The sequence below is a fragment of the Leptodactylus fuscus genome, chromosome 6 (assembly GCF_031893055.1).
Source record: "Leptodactylus fuscus isolate aLepFus1 chromosome 6, aLepFus1.hap2, whole genome shotgun sequence".
Classification (NCBI taxonomy): domain Eukaryota; kingdom Metazoa; phylum Chordata; class Amphibia; order Anura; family Leptodactylidae; genus Leptodactylus; species Leptodactylus fuscus.
Genome location: NC_134270.1, coordinates 90,389,292 through 90,409,844, shown reverse-complemented (window position 1 = coordinate 90,409,844; position 20,553 = coordinate 90,389,292). Strand labels below are relative to the sequence as shown.

The following is a 20,553-nucleotide window of genomic DNA, read 5'->3' as shown; positions in this document are numbered from 1 at the left end:
GTCACCCAGATCCCCCTACTCTTGAGCAAGCTATGACATTGGCGGTCCGTATTGACCGTAAGATTCGGGAAAATTTAAAAGAGAGTAGGGCCTGTTTCCTCCAAGTTTTCTGTCTCTTCCTCTCTCTCTCCTGAAAAACTCACTTTTTCTTCCATAACTCCTGGTGAGGAACCATGTAACTGGGAGCTGTGGTCACCAAGTCACGACGAGAGCATCGTCTCAGGAATAACCTGTGCCTGTAATGTGGTTCTCCAGATCATATCATCCGAGAATGCTCGATTAGACCCTTGTCACCAGCGAAAAAACTTCAGTTCCTGAGTGGTAATCAGAAGAACCACTCAGGCAACCAGGTATTTGGGGGGAATAAGATGATGTTATCTGTGTCTCTGGGGACAGATCTGTTTCTGGCAAGGCCCTAGTTGACTCTGGGTCTGCAGCAAACTTTATTAAATATTCGGTTGTTGCATCTTTGGGCATTGAGCTTTTGCCACTTGACATGCCTCTGTCTGTTACTGGAGCGGATTTTACTCCACTGGCCAGGGGTAAAGTCCATTTTAAAACCCCCTTGATCTCTTTGCAAGTGGGCTCAACACACAGTGAAGTCATAAGCTTTTTTGTTATGGAGCATCTGTCTTCTGATATAATTTTGGGGCTCTCCTGGTTGAACCTCCATAATCCTATTTTTGATTGGGGTAAAAGGGAGTTGGTAAATTGGGGAGATCAGTGCTCATCCCTCTGTATTGCTTTGCATTCCTTAGATTATGGCAGTGAGGGGAAGGTCTCAGCGACTAAAAGTTGGGAACGCCCCTCCAGTCTTAAAAGCCAACAGTATCAAAAACGCCAGGTGAATAAACATTTGCCTGGTCCTCAAGTGTCTGTTGTTCAAACAGATGTAAAATACAAGGCAGAGAAAATTCAGAATCCCTCTAGAACTGGTTTATCTAGTGAGGGTCTGGTGACCCCTCATAAAAGGGGGGGGTACTGTAACATCTCTGCCTGTTCGGGTCACTACACCACCCTCTGCTCGCATGCGGCGGTGCACTGCACTGTATGAACACGACTCTAGTTCTGTAATTGAATTTCCACCACACCCGTCTTCTGCCCTTGTTTGCCTCTGTTCATGAAGTGGTTAATTCGTGTGATTGACAGCCTGTCTACCTATTTACTTCAGGGCGGGTTCTTCCTCCCTATTTAAGCTTGTCTCACATTCACACCAGTGCTTGACCTCTGGATTTCCCTACTGACTATTCTTTTGGACTTCGATTTGGCACTGCATTGCTCGACTGTTTCCTGACCCTTGGCTAGCTGACCTTGCTTTGTTGTTGTTTGTCTTGTCTGTGTTTTGTGTATCACGTGTATAGGAAGGGATCGTCTTCGAGTTGCCGCCTATTACGTAGGATAGGTCCTGGCAATAGGAAGGGACAGTGGGGGGCTTCAGCTTAGGGATCACTGTCTCTTGTGCCCCCCCCCCCCCCCCCCAGGGTTTCCAGCAGCTACTGGGGAATTGCTGTCCTAGCAATTCCATAACTGGTACATTGGTCAGAGAGGGGTCAAGCTATCGTGGTGGGTGGAGAAGTGGATAGTGGTGGGAGAATTAGTTGAAAGGGAGATCCATTTAATGCAATCGAATAGCATAGATGAATCTGGCCATAAAACTTCAAGAATGCACATTTCTGGAAATAAATTTGTGAACTTTGATGGCAAGTTAGTGTATGTTCACAAATGTCGGAAGCCTAGCAGGCAGACTGGAGGAGCTTGAGCCATGTTCCATGTGGATCGCATTGATGTTGTTGGTGTGGCTGAGACATGACTAGATTCCTCATTTGACAGGACTAATAACATTTCCGCAAAGACAGTGCTTGAAGGAAGGGAGGTGTAGTGTTTATGTATGTTAGAAGTGGCATGAATGTGGGTGAAAATTGTAAGTAAATGGAATCCTTATGGGTGGAAATACTTTTTGGCATTATCTATATACCCCCCCACACACACACTTCAACATAACTGAGTACCGTATATACTCGAGTATAAGCCGACCCGAATATAAGCCGACCCCCCTAATTTTACCACAAAAAACTGGGAAAACTTATTGACTCGAGTATAAGCCGAGGGGGGAAATGCAGCAGCTACTGGAAAATTTCAAAAATTAAAATGGTCAGAGTTTTTGGGTGCAGTAGTTGCTGGGAAAGGGGAGGGGTGTTTTGGTTGTCTGTCTGCCCCTTCCCTGAGCTTGAGGACTGGGTTTTTTCTTCCCCCCACTTGGAATGCAGTCTGGCTGAATATAGGGGATCTGCAGTGCTTCTATTAACCCCTTCCCGACGGAACAGGAGCACTGCAGACCCCCTATATTCAGTAGACCGGGCACTTTCAGACACAGGGATATCTAAGGTGTATGTGTTTCACAGTCATTTTCTACTTTTGTATGTATTCTAGGAAAAGGAGTGTTTTAGAACTTTTATGTTTTTAAAATCTTTTTTTTTTTTTCTTTTGCACTATTTTATGGGAGATTCTATACATTAATATTGTGGCTGTTCATAGACCCTCCCTCCTAAAAAAAAAAAAAAAAAAAAAAAAAATTTTTTTTTTTTTTTTGCTGACTTGAGTATAAGCCGAGGGGGGCTTTTTCAGCACAAAAACTGGGCTGAAAAATTTGGCTTATACTCGAGTATATACGGTAATTAGAGGGTCACTTGTAAAAGCAAATTGAGTGGACGGCACAGAAGGGAAACAGTGGTCTTGATGGGAGATTTTAACTACCCAGATACTGACTAGGGTCATGGTTCTGCTTCATCTACAAAGGGGAGGAAATTCAGATCAGTTTTATTGTCCAGCTACTGCTGTGAACTGCTATGCTGAGCTTATAGCAAAATGTATACCCATATGGAACAATTATAAACTTCCTAAAATGAACCTCCATGGCTTACAGCTATACTTAAAATAAAAACACAAATAAACAATATCTAATGAGTAAACAATTTAAATTTTAAATTGGTCACCTTTGAGAATTACAAAGCACTTAAAGAGAACTTTTCAAGTCATCTGGCCCTGACAGTTCTATATACAACTGGAAAGCAGACGGGTGGGCCTTACAGCCCAACGTCATCACTGGTCGATAAGGAATGCCCTCTCTGACAGTACAATGCTATGGAAGGGCAGTGTTTGGATGGAGGGGGCTTCCTTACCACCCAGTGATGAAACTAAATGGAAAGACCTGCCCATCTGACAGTGGAGAGATATCGGTGCCAAAACTAATGACACTGATATCTGCTGCAACTGAGAGCACATTGGGAAAGCTGAAAGTGCCTGAATTCAGCACACTGTATTACACCCGCAGATGCTTAAAGAGCTCAGTCGAGTCATTGCTGTGCCTCTATAAGGGGGCATTCACACGATATAACGCGGCATTGATTCTGACACATAAACTCGTGTCAGAATCAGCGTTGCAAAACAGAATCCCATTGACTTCAATGGGTTCCATTTAGTGTGCATAACATATTGAAATCAATGGGTTAAAAAGCCTCCCATTGTTTTGAGCGTGTTACGAGTTTACGTGTCAGAATCAACGCCGCACTACATCGTGTGAATGCCCCCTTAAATTTTAAGGATTCTATAGTGACTGGTACAGTGCTAAGGGACTGGCGCAAGGCTAATGTGGGGCCTTATTTCAAAAAGGGCTCTAGATTTTACCCATGTAATTAAAGACCAATGATTTTAACATCCATTGTGGGGAAACTTTTTGAAGTGCTCTTAAATGACTATATAGAGGAGTTTGTTATTGTCCGTAATATTATAAGTACCAGAGAGCATGGTTTTACAAAAATGAAGGGCCAATATTGGAATGAATCCTCAAAAATAGTGGTGCATGTAAATTGATATAAATCCAAAAACTCATGCCATAAGCAAATAAAACAATTTCATGTTTATTAGATAAATAATATATAACTACATAACATAATGACAGCGGAAAACTAAATACCACAGTAAAAACTATAACAGGAGGACATATGAGGATGTAAATAAATACAAACCCTAAGGCCCCGTTCCCACGGAGTAACGCGCTGCTCATTCTGACACGTAAATACGTGTCAGAGTGAGGCGCTTCAAAACAGATCCCATTGACTTCAATGAGTTCCGGTTTACGCGCGCTACACATTGAAATCAATGGGAGGCTTTGTATCTGTTTTATGTGTAGCGCGCGTAAGCCGGCACCCTTTGAAGTCAATGGGATCTGTTTTGAAGCGCCTCACTCTGACACGTGTTTACGTGCAGAATGAGCAGCGCGTTACTCCGTGGAAACGGAGCCTTAGAGGTAATGCACATGCAGTAAAGTGACATGTGCATTACCCTACATGTAGGTTTTTGCTGTCCGCTTGAAAAATCGGACATCTTTGTGAACGGACACTTAAGGACAGACACGAACTGTAAAAAATACACATGATGTCCCATTTAAAGCAATGCAAAATGTAACAGACACAGCTAGTGTCCGATGCTAATGTCCACGCAAGATTTTGCAGACATTAGCATCGGACACTAGCTGTCGGACACCGACACTATTGTGAACCCTGCGTTATTAATGAGGAATCCGGTACAGGATTGCCCGTTAGTGAGCGATCGCTGCCTTCAGCTGGTTGCGCAAATGCACATCTAGCCGAAAGCTCTTAGTGTCGGTTGCGTAGTATGTGCGGCCTACACTGACTGCAGAGTGTGACCTCTGCATCGGCGCAGGCTTGATGACGCATCAGCGCCCACAGTGAACAGGTGAAAGGACGCCCAGCAGCTGCTCAGGTAAGTATATTTGTGTGTGTACTGTGTGGGAAGGGGGACTACTGTGTAACATTTCATGCTGTGTGGAGAGGGGGATTACTGTGTAACATTTCATACTGTGTGGAGAGGGGGATTACTGTGTAACATTTCATACTGTGTGGGAAGGGGGAACTACTGTGAAACATTTAATACTGTGTGGGGAGGGAGGCTACTGTGGAGTATACAGGTATAATCCTTTGTGGGGGCCACTGTGGGGTAGATTGTACTGTGTGGGGGCCACTGTGGGGCAGATTGTATTGTGTGGGGGCTACTGTGGGACAGACTGTACTGTGGGGGGGCCACTATGGGGCAGATTATACTGTGTCAGGGCCACTGCGGGGTAGATTGTACTGTGTGGGGGACACTGTGGGGCAGGTTGTACTGTGTGGGAGCCACTGTGGAGCAGATTGTACTGTGTGGGGACCACTGTGGGGCAGATTGTACTGTGTGGGGTCTCCTCACTATTTATATCACACAGTATCTGTTTTATAGCAGACATGATATTAGTACAAGCTGTAATAACTTTTCACGGTCACTATAAAAGACCTTTGTGATGTAAATAGTGAACATTAATTGTTCAAAAGTACCATGCAGAGACCTTTACCTTTCAGTACAAGCCCCATTCACATGACTGTAATTTGTGGGTCCGCAATTAAGTTGCTGTCTTGGCACCTTGTGACAATTTATTGGGTTTTGGGTCGCAGTTTGGGCACTCAGTCTCAAAAAGGTTTGCCATCACTGTCTTAGGATGTTTCATGTGATATTAAAAGATTTAAAATGGAAGAGGTTGAAATATTTCCAGCAGTGCCAATTATCAAGAAATTAATTGAGTTCATGTTGATTTCGAGCATGTATATATTCATAATAGTGTGTGATAATGTGTATTAATCTTCTTATTTACTTTTCCAATTGTAGGTTATAGCTGATAAAGTTGATAGGATTATGTGACAAAGAATGGTTTTGTATAGTTTGTGTACTTCAAAAACCATCAAATAGATCTCAACAACATCACAATTAAGAGTTACATTCTTCTTGGAGGTCCAAAGTACAATACTATAGTCTCGATGAATAAGTCTGGTCATAATATCTGTTGAGACCGGCCGGTTCAATAGTATTCAAAGAGTGTATCCAATATGATTTCTTTTGTTTAAGCTATCTACATGGGCTTAGAAATTGATAGGGACTATTTTGGTGATGTACTGCATTTAAACACACATATTGTGACATATTTTGACTAATAGCCTTTTATCTTTTTTTATTACAGATTCTGGCAATCATTTCTATCCTGTTCATTGTTTTATCAACAATTGCCTTGTCATTAAACACACTTCCAGAACTTCAAGGTATAGATGAATTTGGGCAAACAACAGACAACCCCCAGCTGGCACATGTAGAGGCGGTCTGCATTGCATGGTTTACTATGGAGTACCTGCTAAGATTCCTGTCGTCGCCCAACAAATGGAAGTTTTTTAAGGGACCACTTAATATCATTGATCTGTTAGCAATCCTCCCATACTATGTCACAATATTCCTAACAGAATCAAACAAAAGTGTACTTCAGTTCCAGAACGTCAGACGGGTGGTTCAGATTTTCCGCATTATGAGGATACTGCGAATCCTGAAGCTGGCCAGACATTCAACGGGTCTGCAGTCTTTAGGGTTCACATTGCGAAGGAGCTACAATGAACTTGGACTTCTTATTCTGTTCCTAGCAATGGGTATCATGATCTTTTCAAGCTTAGTTTTCTTTGCAGAAAAGGATGAGGATGATACAAAATTTAAAAGTATCCCAGCATCCTTCTGGTGGGCTACCATCACCATGACCACAGTGGGGTATGGTGACATCTATCCCAAAACTCTTTTGGGTAAAATTGTTGGTGGATTGTGTTGCATTGCTGGTGTACTGGTTATTGCTCTTCCAATTCCCATCATTGTAAATAATTTCTCAGAGTTCTACAAAGAACAAAAACGTCAGGAAAAAGCCATTAAACGACGAGAAGCTCTGGAAAGGGCTAAACGTAATGGCAGTATTGTCTCTATGAACATGAAAGATGCTTTTGCCCGCAGCATAGAACTGATGGATGTAGTGGTTGAAAAGACTGAATATGTGACAGGAAAGAAAGAGAATGTGCAAGATAATCACCTATCCCCCAGAAAGTGGAAATGGACAAAGAGAACCTTGTCCGAGACAAGTTCTAACAAGTCTTTTGACGCAAAAGAACTAGGCTCTCCAGAGAAGATTCACCCTTGTTCCAGTCCACAACATCTCAATGTTCAGCAGTTAGAGGATGTGTACAACAAAATAGCAAAAACGCAATCCCAACCAATCCTCAACTCCAAAGAGGTCAACCAAGTCACCAAACAGACGGAAGAGTTGGAAATGGAAACCATCCCTTGCCCTGCTGTTCCCCTACTCCCCACTCATAAGGAGGGCATTATTGATATGAGAAGCATGTCTAGCATAGACAGTTTTATAAGCTGCACGGCTGACTTTCCTGAATATAGTAGGTTCTCACATAGTCCGATTGCAATTCTGCCATACAAAACCAAAATAAATTCAGGACAAGACACGCCCAGTGATTGGACAATGTCAATGGACATGAGTCGTGAAAGCTTCAATCGCTCTTCAGCATTTATATTGGAAAGTCCAAAAAGTCTTGTCAAGGTGAAAAACCCCCTCATGCTGAGGTCTCTAAAAGTCAACTTTTTGGAAGATGACACAAGGACATTAGTACCAACTCCAAGTATAATGAGCACTTCCGAGCACAGACTGGGACAGGCAAAGTTAGACAGCTCTTATTTCTCTGAACAGCTCATTCGTAGTCCTGAAACATCTCAGTACACAACGGCAAGTGGAAGAACCCCTTCCAGGTCTCCAGAGAAACACATGGCAATAGCGTTCACATTTCATGATGCTAATGTAAATAAGTACATAGATGCTGACACAGACGATGAGGGTCAGATACTTGATGGCTTAGATTCATGTCCTTCCAAACAGTTGTTGGACACTATGAGTCCAAAATATAACATATCAAACAGTGGTCATAGAAAGCAAAGGGAGACCCTTAACAGAACAGAAAAGAACCACCTTGAGAGCATAGCTCTATCAAGTTCTTCACGGTTCCTTGGACACAACTGTATTTATTCCACAGAAGGCATTACTGGAAATAGTCGAGGGAATATGGAACCTGTCAAGATAGACAACTATATTTCACCAGAGGTCCATGTGTTACCAGATGGAGGAGGACAATCACACACACATGATCCCCGAATGTGACACAGGCAGAAATGTTCATATATGCACCATGAGCTTCTGCATGGCCCCCTCTCATACTGACTGATGGCTGGTCTGCACCATGCTGGAGATGGCACTGATAACTGATTTTATCTCCATTACTGAATGCTTTTTCTTGAAAGCCATTGTGACCAAAAATCCCCTTATCATGATGCCCTGCTGTGTCATTGTATGCACTGTGTTCTTTAATGGTGGAGGGACCTATGAGGTCATGCTCCACCAGTGTTTGTACCATACTAGCTCAAGGTGAGTTGCACCACTGCTAGGAGATAGCACAGTGCGTTGTCCACTCCTCAACTGTTCCTATTATTCAGTATTTCTATGGAACGTCTTAGAGCCTGTGAGTTTTAGATTGGAGTGTTCATTACATTAATTCTTTTTTTTCTAGGGTTTTCATTTCTTTTTCTCATCATTTGCACACTTTCAGCTGAATGAGCTAAAGATGCGGAGTCCCATTTATTTGTGCCTCTTTGTTCTTATGTAAGGAGTAACTACTAGAGTTATCCAAGGTCTTGCACATTGTGTTGGGGCCCTTGCACTGCTGCTAAACAGATCTTTTAACCCATTTTAAAGTGCAACATTGTGCAGTGATGTTTACATCCCACCCCTGGTTTCTGTAGCTCTTCGGGCCATCTAGGCAAAGATCATGAAGATGTCCTGAAGGACACCTGCCATCTCTTCATATACTTTTGGCTCTTTTTCTTTATTAAGAGATAGATATGTTATAGAGTAAACACAAGAATCATCTTACTAGTGTGAGCTTTTGGAAAAACAGGCACATCCAGCAAATCAGCACAAGCTGTCAGCAATGAGCACAGGACCTGGGGGGCAAATGACATACAGAATGCTCTATGCTTCTAACACCAGAAAAAAAAGCTACACATAATAAAATTATTAGGATAACTGGAAATACCTACACTAATGTAAACACCCTCCTACTCTAAGTAACACAATTAATCAAAAATATACATTTACAGTTATTTAAATATTTTACCCATATTTTCTGGTGACGATTTGTTTCCCCATTTACAGAAACAGATCGTCATTACTCCAAGCGCTGCACTGCGTACTGCTGCTGCTGATCCACCTTTACTGTGCAGATTCTAAATCTCTGATCACTACAGAGATTTAGAATAGCACACCATCTCACAGGAAGGTAAGTATACTGTATAATAGGTCGGGGGTAGCGAAGGTCGCAATAGCTACGAGACAGAAAAAGGGTATATGGGAGGGAGGGAAAGAGAGAGGAAGGAGGGGGAGTGAGGAAGGAGAGGGGAGTAAGGGGGGAGAGAGGTGTTAGTGAGGAAGTTACATAGCAGGAAGCTGAAGCTGTAAACAAATGCAGGAGCCATCGGCAGTTCTCAGAAATACCCAGAAATCACTGAAAACACAGCTCTAACAGACATTTAAAAAAAATAATAATTTTGCCCGGAAAACCTCTTTAATGTAAGTCATCCATTCCTGTCGCACCCACAACTGTATGTGTATGCATCTGTAGGTGGGGCAGGAATGTAAAACATGATGTCACAGGAACCCATGGGAAATGTTTTGAAATCTCACCAGATTAGCAAAGTTCTCAATATGTTTTGCCTTTTAAAGAAATACTCTGCTATAATGCGATTTTCCAAATTGCACTGCCCTTTTAGGTGTAGTCAATTTTTATTAAAGAATTTTCAAAAAGAAATTAACAGACAAGAATAAATGCAAAACAACGTTGGGGAGATTAGCACTCCACAAAAACAGTTGAGAAGGCCTCGCAGGGCCACAATACAATGCAAGTGTCAAAGGGAGACCCCTGGCCAAGCAGGGTGCACTGCGCTTTTAGTACACACCTTTCAACCTACTCACCACCTCCTGCATTACTGTTACTTGCTCTTTTTTATCAGTGAAGTTACTCTACAGGGAAAGAAAAATTGTTAGGACTGGGCCTCACGTGGTGTAAACACCACGGAAAAAAAAACGCAGGGTTTTACAGTCCGTGTCTATTGAATCCCATCCACACATTGTGGTTTTGGAATTCGCAACATGTCAGTTATACCTACATAAACGCTGGCAGTTTCCCTATAGTTATAATGGAAGAAGAAAGTCTGCAGAGGAAACCTTTACAGACTCTCTGTAACAAACCTTTGTGAGACGAACCACAACACTTTTCTGCTGCGACCTGCTACTTGGGGCCTTAGCATTAAAGTGGTATCCTATCCCTCAGCCTACAGTGTTACCAGCTACTCAGACACAGCACTCAATAAAGAAATCCCTATATTGTCACATCATCCCACAAGTCTATTCAGCCTGTTCCATTCAGACTTGCCTCTAAAATCAGTGCACAGTAGCTACAGCAGAAGGAAGGTTCCACATATTACATGAATTATAAAAGCATTTAGCATCAAACATGGCAGCTAAACAGAGAGTGGAGCAAGCAGTCATAGAGAGGACAAAGGAATGGGACCAGTGCTCACAGAAGACAAAGGGAACAACTGATGCTCAAAAAGTGTCTGTGGTCACATAAGGACAGAAGGGTGGCAATAGCAGGTCCCACTTCTCTTTTTTTATACCAGTAGTCAATCAAGCAAAAGAGCAACACCAAAGAAATAAGAGTGTATACTCAAAAAATATCTGTTCTAAAAAGTTAAAGGGGTATTTCCATCGCCAGGATCAGAAATAAACTTGCAGCTTATGCTAAATGAATTGTTTTACTTAATACATATAATATCAGTCCGCAGTGTTTACAGTTCATTGCCTAGATTTTAGACCTAAAAATCCCACATTATGCAGTAAAGGCTTCTGGGAAAGTCGGGCATGATGTCCAGGGTGCTTCCTATAGAGGGCAGCATAACAGAGGCACCGTCTCCCTATTTACATCTTGGGAGACAGATTTGCATATTCCTCCCACTATCTTCTAGTTATCTAGCTGCAGTGGTTTGCTGGCTCAGTCCCTGTTCCAAGAAACCTCTATTGTCTTCTTTTCACTGTAATTGTTGGCTATGGGGGAGTTTACACTACTGTGCATAATTCATAGGATGACAGCAACAGACATTAAACTGTCACACAGAAAGGTCAGACTGATTTCAGTATCAATTCTCACTGACATCTATCTTCTAAGCTATCTTCCATCATGTTTGTTTATCTTTGTAACAGAAGATAAAGTTCTGCATGAAGATAGCTTCCATCATGTTGTTTACATTAGTGTCAATGGGAGCAGACACAGAATGAATGTGTGACCATTATCTGTTGTTATTATTATTATTGTTTATTTATATAGCACCATTAATTCCATAGTGCTTTATATTTGGGGGGTTTACATACAATACACAAAATATACAGGTAGATAGAATACTAACAGTGACCGACTGGCACGGTGGGGTAGAGGGCCCTGCCCGTGAGGGCTTACAATCTATGGGGCATTTTTGTCTGCTGCTGTCATCCTATGACCGAATACAGTAACAGATATAATCAACGGTAGTATGAACACCCCATAATATTTCAGGGCCCTTAGTTCCCTAAAACAGTGCTTGACCATTGCTTCTGTTAACTGCATGCAAATTTCAAACACACTGTTACATGAACATGGTTTTTATTGTCCTCAAAAAGAGATCTGCATTCCTCAACAAAAATGTTCACATTGCATCAGTATGTCTTAATAATGTATCCACAAAAATACTTGTATGAGTGAGTGAGACTTGTGTGTGCTACAAATACAGACAGGACTAAGACCTGCCCCAGATATTGCGGATTGTTTCTATGGCCTGAAAACTCATCTGAAAAAAACTGTGCGCGTGTGTTTGTGACCTTAGACATGAATAATGCTAATAACAATGATTATCACTTTGAAACCTGGAAGTAAAGAAGAGAAGAAACAGGAAAGGTGAGACACTAAGGCTAAGGCTCCATGGGTCGTAATCGCAGCGCCACAGCGCTGTGGAAAGAACCACAACGTAAACACACTGCGGTTCTTTCCGCAGCACTTTCAACAGAAAGTTTGCAGTTTTCCTCTGCAGACTTTCTCTTAACATTATATCTACGGGAATGCCGCTGGCGTTTCCGGAGATATAATTGACATGCTGCGATTTGCAAAGCCACAATGGCTTTGTAAATCGCAGCTTGTCCATGCTGTGATTTCTTCCGCAACGTGGGCATGGGATTCGCATGAATCCCATCCCTTTTTCTTGCACTGTAAAACGCATCTCCGCTGCGGGTAAATCGTGGTGGTTACGTCCCGTGGGGCCCCGGCCTAACATGGGTAAACTTTATGTAGTTTATGTAGTTGTTTTTGCTTGTTTGTTTGTTTTTTTAAAAAAAGGACATCTGTGACAAATTAAAAACATTTAAAAATTGCCATATTCATCTGGATCTATCAAGTCAAATATGACCAAGGCTGCTAAATCTATTATATTATAAAAAGTGAATAAAAAAAGAATAATAATCCTTCTATGGAAAAAGTACAATGTTCAAAATAGTAAAGAAATTCTAATAAAGAAATATGAAGCACAGTGACAAATAGTACAGAATGAGCTGGAAATCTATATGCAAAATAAAAGAAAATAGCATCAGCCAACCTAAAAACACTAATCAAGAGCAATCTGAAAAATAACATATTACCCAGCAAAGGTGGAGTTATGGAGAAGTAAAGTGTAGTGTCTCTCATGTATTGCTTCATTACTTAGGGTATTTGTCATGATTGCTGTTGAACATGACATCTGAGGGCTTAAGCCACTGGAGTCTGAGTATTTTCCAGCTCCAGCAGTCTGCAGCATGAGAGTGCGGTACTATTAGGCTGCGTTCACACAGAGTTTTTTGGAGGAGGAATTTGAGTCAGTTTCCTGACCAAATTCCTGAGCCAAACAATTCCGTGTGAACGCAGCCTTACTATATAGTGCTGTGACTGCAATACCACTTTAATTAGCCCTGAAGAAGTGGTCAGAGTGGAGTAATACATATAGGGCTCTATACACTTATACTTCGTACACCCACCTCCAATGGGTAATATACAGTCCTATGAAAAAGTTTGGGCACCCCTATTAATCTTAATCATTTTTAGTTCTAAATATTTTGGTATTTGCAACAGCCATTTCAGTTTGATATATCTAATAACTGATGGACACAGTAATATTTCAGGATTGAAATGAGGTTTATTGTACTAACAGAAAATGCGCAATATGCATTAAACCAAAATTTGACCGGTGCAAAAGTATGGGCACCTCAACAGAAAAGTGACATTAATATTTAGTAGATCCTCCTTTTGCAAAGATAACAGCCTCTAGTCGCTTCCTGTAGCTTTTAATCAGTTCCTGGATCCTGGATAAAGGTATTTTGGACAAACAATTCAAGTTCAGTTAAGTTAGATGGTCACCGAGCATGGACAGCCCGCTTCAAATCATCCCACAGATGTTCAATGATATTCAGGTCTGGGGACTGGGATGGCCATTCCAGAACATTGTAATTGTTCCTCTGCATGAATGCCTGAGGATTTGGAGCGGTGTTTTGGATCATTGTCTTGCTGAAATATCCATCCCCGGCGTAACTTCAACTTCGTCACTGATTCTTGAACATTATTCTCAAGAATCTGCTGATACTGAGTGGAATCCATGCGACCCTCAACTTTAACAAGATTCCCGATGCCGGCATTGGCCACACAGCCCCAAAGCATGATGGAACCTCCACCAAATTTTACAGTGGGTAGCATGTGTTTTTCTTGGAATGCTGTTTCTTTTTGGACGCCATGCATAACGCCTTTTTTTATAACCAAACAACTCAATTTTTGTTTCCAAAATGAAGCTGCCTTGTCCAAATGTGCTTTTTCATACCTCAGGCAACTCTATTTGTGGCGTACGTGCAGAAACGGCTTCTTTCTCATCACTCTCCCATACAGCTTCTATTTGTGCAAAGTGCGCTGTATAGTTGACCGATGCACAGTGACACCATCTGCAGCAAGATGATGCTGCAGCTCTTTGGAGGTGGTCTGTGGATTGTCCTTGACTGTTCTCACCATTCTTCTTCTCTGCCTTTCTGATATTTTTCTTGGCCTGCCACTTCTGGGCTTAACAAGAACTGTCCCTGTGGTCTTCCATTTCCTTACTATGTTCCTCACAGTGGAAACTGACAGGTTAAATCTCTGAGACAACGTTTTGTATCCTTCCCCTGAACAACTATGTTGAACAATCTTTGTTTTCAGATCATTTGAGAGCGGGCTGTCCATGTTCGGCGACCATCAAACTTAACTGAACTTGAATTGTTTTGTAGAAAGAAATGGTCCAAAATACCTTCATCCAGCATCCAGGAACTGATTAAAAGCTACAGGAAGCGACTAGAGGCTGTTATCTTTGCAAAAGGAGGATGTACTAAATATTAATGTCACTTTTCTGTTGAGGTGCCCATATTTTTGCACCGGTCAAATTTTGGTTTAATGCATATTGCGCATTTTCTGTTAGTACAATAAACCTCATTTCAATCCTGAAATATTACTGTGTCCATCAGTTGTTAGATATATCAAACTGAAATGGCTGTTGCAAACACCAAAATATTTAGAACTAAAAATGATTAAGACTAATAGGGGTGCCCAAACTTTTTCATAGGACTGTATATAATGCTAGCTCACAATGCCTTTTTCTTTTTTTTATTTTTAGATTGTGCTTTATTTGTGTTTATTGGGGTTGATGCTATTTATTTAGGATGTGGCTATTTATAGGTACTGTACCTATAAACAACTGGCTAATTATAGGTACCGTACCGTAACTGGCTATTTATAGGTACCATACCTATAAACAACTGGCTATTTATAGTTACCTAAACTAACCGCCAGATCCATGCACCATCCCCCATATACACAACTATCCTCCTCCTCCACATTCCTGAAATGGTTTGTCCCTTTCTTCTCGCAAACCATTCCATGCTCTGTCTATAATGGCGTCCCGTGAAACATGTTCCATTACTGTTGGCACTGAATTTAACTCAATCGACGAAGCAAAAGAGTATGTGCAAAATTTCTGTTATGAAAACTGGCAACCATTCATTACTACAAGAAACAACTGATTTATAAATGCCGTCATGGAATAAAACAGGTGAGCCAGAGTACAGGTATTCGTCCGAATCAACACTACTTTTACAATGGCTGTACAGCTAAAATACATTTTTATGGAAACAAATAGAATACATGGAAGGTATCGTCTGTTATATTGGATCATAATCACGAAATTGGAGAAGAGGTTTACAACATCTACTCAACCTCAAAAGGAAAGGAAGTCGACAAGGAAACCAGGGCAGCAGCCAACACTTTTCCAAGCGAACGCTAAGGATTCCATGGTAGCAGACATTATTAACAGTAAGTATGTCAAAACTTTAATTCATAAGGATATACAAAATTTACGCTATAAGCTGCTTCCATCTGATCAGGATGAAAATATGAAATCTTTTGACGAATTTGTCAACAACATTGAGAAAAATAGTGGCGTTTTCCAGTATTAGAACAAAAAAGATAATCAGGTGAGAATGGCATTTGTCGCTTCAGCGGCAATGATTTCGTCAACCAAGAAGCTTAAACCTACTGTAGTGCAAGTTGATACCTCGTTCAATTTTAATTTGGAGAACTACAAAGTACTAGCATTTTGCTACCAGTCTCCGAAAATTCCTGGTTCCGAAATCGCGGCTTTGTCTTTCATATCTGAAGAATCGTTGGAAAATTTAACTGATTCATTCATTAAATTTAAGAAGACATGTTCAATTGCACCTACCATTTTCCTAGTGGACAAAGATTTTTCTGTTTGTAAAACAGTTGCTTTCAACAGCATTGCAATGCACAGTAGAAAAAAAGGAGCAGATGTTGGGATGTTTTAAGCTAATGGTCTATGCTAAAACAGAATCAGAGTACAACGAATTGAAATGTACATTTCTTAAGTTTGCAGAAGGTGTTAAAGTCAGATGTAGACCGAAATATGTGTCGCTAACGAAACAATTCTTTGAAAATTGGGATGCCTGTAAAGAAATGTGGGTATATTGCCATCGTAAGCACCTTCCTTTAATGGGAGACTCAACATCTAACCGCATAGAGAGGTCTTTCTGAACATTGAAAAGACATCTTCACGAAAAGTTTCGAAGCTTACCAACAGTGACTATTTGCATGAAAGAACTAATAACGTTCATAGATAACCGATTACAGCATAAACAGATTCAACAGTCGCTTAAAACATTTAGAATAATCGATCCGCCACTGCAAGCTCACCTTGATTCAGCATCGCAGGAAATTACAGAAGTTGGTGTATGGTTCTTTCACAAAGCTCTAAAGAGTTTTCAAACGATGAAGCCAAATTTGCAAATTCAGGAGAATTCCGTAATCGAAACTTACAATGGCGATCACTCAAAAGCTTACGACAGTTCTGTTAACTTGTGTAACTGCAGTTTCAGGCTACAGTATTGTGTTCCATGCAGACACATGCTTTTAGTGAGAGAAACCGAATCAATCCCTTTGTATGATAGGAACTGCTTCCACGAAAAATACTGGGAAAATTAGCAAATTAAGCCTAGTTTTGAAGACACAGAATTTGATTTATGTTGTGCTGTGGAAGAACAAGAGACTATTGACGAAGAACCACTCAGTAGTACTGTTAAGTACAATCTGGCGTTACAATCCCTAACTCAGTTGGCGGATATTTTATCTAATCACGGAACTTCAACCTTTCTAAACTACTTGGAAGAAATCAAGGTTATCCAAAACAATGCCAGATGAGGTTCTTTATTATTACAACCCAGCTTGTCATATAACCAGTCTGTACATCAAGATGTTGCAGGTGCTGAGACTTCAAATGTTCCGGATATAGTTGATGAAAATACACCACCTTCTACAAGCTGCCAATCTTCATCTGCGCGTCCGCAGGTAGTTGCACCTTTTCAGGCTGTAGGCAAAAATATGCATTTCAAATCTAAAATTAAAGTAAAAGGTCGTCTTAAGAAAAAGACCAAACAATTAACATTCAACAAGAAGGAAATTGACCATACACCTAAAAATTCTTCAAACAAACGCCCCTTAGAAGGTAACAAAGTGCAGAAGGTATCCACAAATAGGAGAAAAAGGGAAAAAACGAAAACAGAAAAAAATTGCAAGGAAATGGAGAAATGTCTGATTTGCTACTTTGATTTGGGGAAAAAGTCTAAAAAATTGACAACTTGTTTTTCTTGTTGCTCCATACTACATGAAGATTGTTATAGAGTGGATGGATGTCTGCAATGCGAGGAAGATTAGCCATTGTAACATAAATGTCTTAATAAAGTGAAAATTTACTGGGATAAATATGATACATCTGCAGTTCAATTTTATAGGCACGGTACATGGACGGTACCTAAAAATAGCCAGTTGTTTATAGGTACGGTACCTATAAATAGCCACATCCATTTAATTAACACCTTTCAACGCTACATCTCATTGAGTATATAGTGAACACTCCTTGTTGAAGCCGTTGAAGTCAATGGGATCAGTTTTGAAGCGCCCCGCTCTGACACGTGTATATGTGTCTAATTGAGCAGCGCATTACTCCATGGGAATGGGGGCCTAATAGTACGGCGCTCTCGTGCTGCAGAATGCTGGAACTGTTGAAAAATACTCAGACTCTGGCAGCTTAACCCCTCAGATGCCATGTTCAATAGCGATTGTGACATTTGGATAGTTAGGGGGGCAAGATTTCCCCCTCTGCAGCCATGGCAACAAGGAGGCCAATCAACAGCTTCCTGGCTGCTTCCCCCTCCTGCAGATAGGCAAAAAAATAAATAAACATTAAAAAGTTTAAAAAAAACTTTAAGATTGAAAAAAATGTATAATATAAACGAATAAAGTAAACAAAAATATTAGGCATTCCCATGTGTCCATTTGTTCTGTATGGTGAACATTGCAAAAACAAATATACTTTATTGCACAAATCAATTTGTTTTGGTCATGTTCGAAATAGCTATAAAAAGTGATCAAAAAGTTATACATGCCAAAACTTACCAATAAATTTACAGTTTGTCCCTCAAAAAAAGAGCTGTAACATATCTCTGTCAACCAAAGTTTAAAGGGAATCTGTAAGCAGGAAACTGGGTATAAACTGCTGATTTAGCACACAGCAGGATGCAGAAGAGAAGCCGTGTTACTAGGTGTCTGAAACACAGATTTCGACTTTTTGATTTTTAGAACACCGGAAATGCTAGTAAAGTGAAATCCGTCCACTCTTCGACCCTTTTTCAAATTGAAACTCTAAGGGGTAGTTTACACTGAGTAAATATGCCTGTATTTTGGTGTGTAAAGTGGTTTTTTTTTACACGTGTAAAAAAATGTCATTGAAGTCAATGGGAGTCTTATTTGACATGTGTAAAATTACATGCCAGTTATACAGTCCATGTGAACTACCCCTAAGGCTGCGTTTACACATAGTTTTTTGGTCAGGATTTTGAGGGCAAATTTGCCTCAAAATCCTAACCAAAAAGACAGCTCCCATTGAAATCAATGGGTAACGGTCAGTTCTTTTTTCTGGGAGCTGTTTGTTCTGGCTCCCGGAAAAAAAGAAGCAACATGCTCATTCTTCAGGCGGACCTTAGGGTCCATTCACATGGAGGAATTTGGTGTAAAATTTCATCACTGGAAAAAAAGCCTCCCATTGACTTCAATGGGTTCCTTTTTTTATGCACAGTAAATTCGGCGCCATAAACAAAGCCATTTTGCCCTGTGTGAAAGGGCCCTAAGGGTCCATTCACATGGAGGAAAATGGCGCTTTATTTGGCCCTGAATTTTCAGCAATGCAAAAAAAAACTCCCATTGATTTCAATGGGTTCAGATAGATTTATTTTCCGCTAGCAGAAAATTCCACTAGTGAAAAAAAAGCTAGCAGCTCCTATTGAAGTCAATGGGAGGCTCTTTTTGCAGCACTGAAATTGTACATCGAATTCCTCACCATTTTCCTCCGTGTGAATGGACCCCTAGGGTCCAGAGCACAGCAATGTTGTATCTCTGCAAAAATAGTCATTTTCACTTTTCACCATCGTTGGAGCATTCATTTCTGGGAAATAAATTAATGCAAAACTTATGAGTTAAAAATTCTTACTACGCCCCTTAATAAAATCCTTGGAATTTCAGCGCTGAAAAAAAAGCCTCCCATTGACTTCAATAGGTTCCTTTTTTTACGCACAGTAAATTTGGCGCCATAAACAGAGCCTATTTTACAAAATGGGGTAATTTCTTGGGGAATTCCATTTTACTGGCACCTCTGGGGCTCCTCAAAAGCAACTTGGCATCCAAAAACCAGTCCCTCTAAGTCTACACTCCAATATTTATTTAATTTGCACATTAAATGGAAAGTACTCTTGGGTTCAAAATGTTAACTATATCCCTTGATAAATTCAGTGAGGGGTGTAGTTTCTAACAAGCGGTTATATTTTATGGGACAGTTTTTAAATTTTACCCTGGAGCCTCTGCTATTGCCCACCAAGGCAGTGTAAATAAGGCCTCAGATGTACATGGTACATTAATCCTATTAATATTATAAATGTGAAAGTTTGTGAGTTTGGATGTTTGTGGGTTTGTGTGTTTGGATGTTTGGATGTTTGTTCCTCAATCACGCAAAACCCGCTCGACCGATTTGGCTGAAATTTTCCACAAACATAGTCACTACACTCGATTGCGCAATAGGCTACTTTTCGTCACAACAGCGCACATACGTTTGTGCCAGGACCCCCACAAAACCCAAACTCACACCACCATCTCTGCAATCTCACACACTTTGGACCATAGCAAGCCACAAAATTCATATTGCCCTCTGCAGCCTAGCCCCTAACCCCACACAATCTCATATACATATACTTTACCACTTTGCCCCTCCGCTTAACGATACTCCAGGAGGCTCTCTTTAACGCTCCGGAGCAGCCATGTTTGCCAACCCCCACCGCTCTGACAATCTGCGACAACGCCCACCCATGTCAATACCCCTAGGAAGTCTAATAAATACAAAAAAAAAAAGTTTAAAAAAAAGTAAAAAAAATATAAAAACAAATAAAAAGGATTAAAAATTCAAATCACCCCCCTTTCCCTAGAACACATATAAAAGTAGTTAAAAACTGTGAAACACATACATGTTAGGTATCCCCGCGTCCAAAATCGCCCGCTCTACAAAGCTATACAAATATTTTTCCTGTTCGGTAAACGCCGTAGCGGGAAAAATGGTCAAAAGTTCCAAACCGCCGTTTTTCACTCTTTTGATTCTGATAAAAATTTGAATAAAAAGTGATCAAAGCAATAACATTTCCCAAAAATGGTAGAACTAAAAAGTACACCCGACCCCGCAAAAAAAGACGCCCTATACATCCCCATATACGCACGTATAAAAAAGTTACGGCTGTCGGAATATGACGACTTTTCAAAAAAAAATGTTTTAACACAGTTTTGGATTTTTTTAAGGGGTCAAAATGTAAATAAAACCATATAAATTTGGTATCCCCGGAATCGT

The 20,553-nt window shown here is 40.6% G+C and overlaps 1 protein-coding gene across 1 annotated transcript in view; it reads left to right on the top strand.

The window, feature by feature from the left end:
* Positions 1 to 8,748, top strand: part of KCNB1 (potassium voltage-gated channel subfamily B member 1) — a 235,367-nt gene extending 226,619 nt beyond the window's left edge. Inside the window, exon 2 of the mRNA XM_075276779.1 lies at positions 6,065 to 8,748. Coding sequence (XP_075132880.1) covers positions 6,065 to 8,077 — 2,013 coding nt within the window. The 3' untranslated portion in view covers positions 8,078 to 8,748. The remainder of the gene's footprint in view (positions 1 to 6,064) is intronic.
* Positions 8,749 to 20,553: the final 11,805 nt, after the last annotated feature.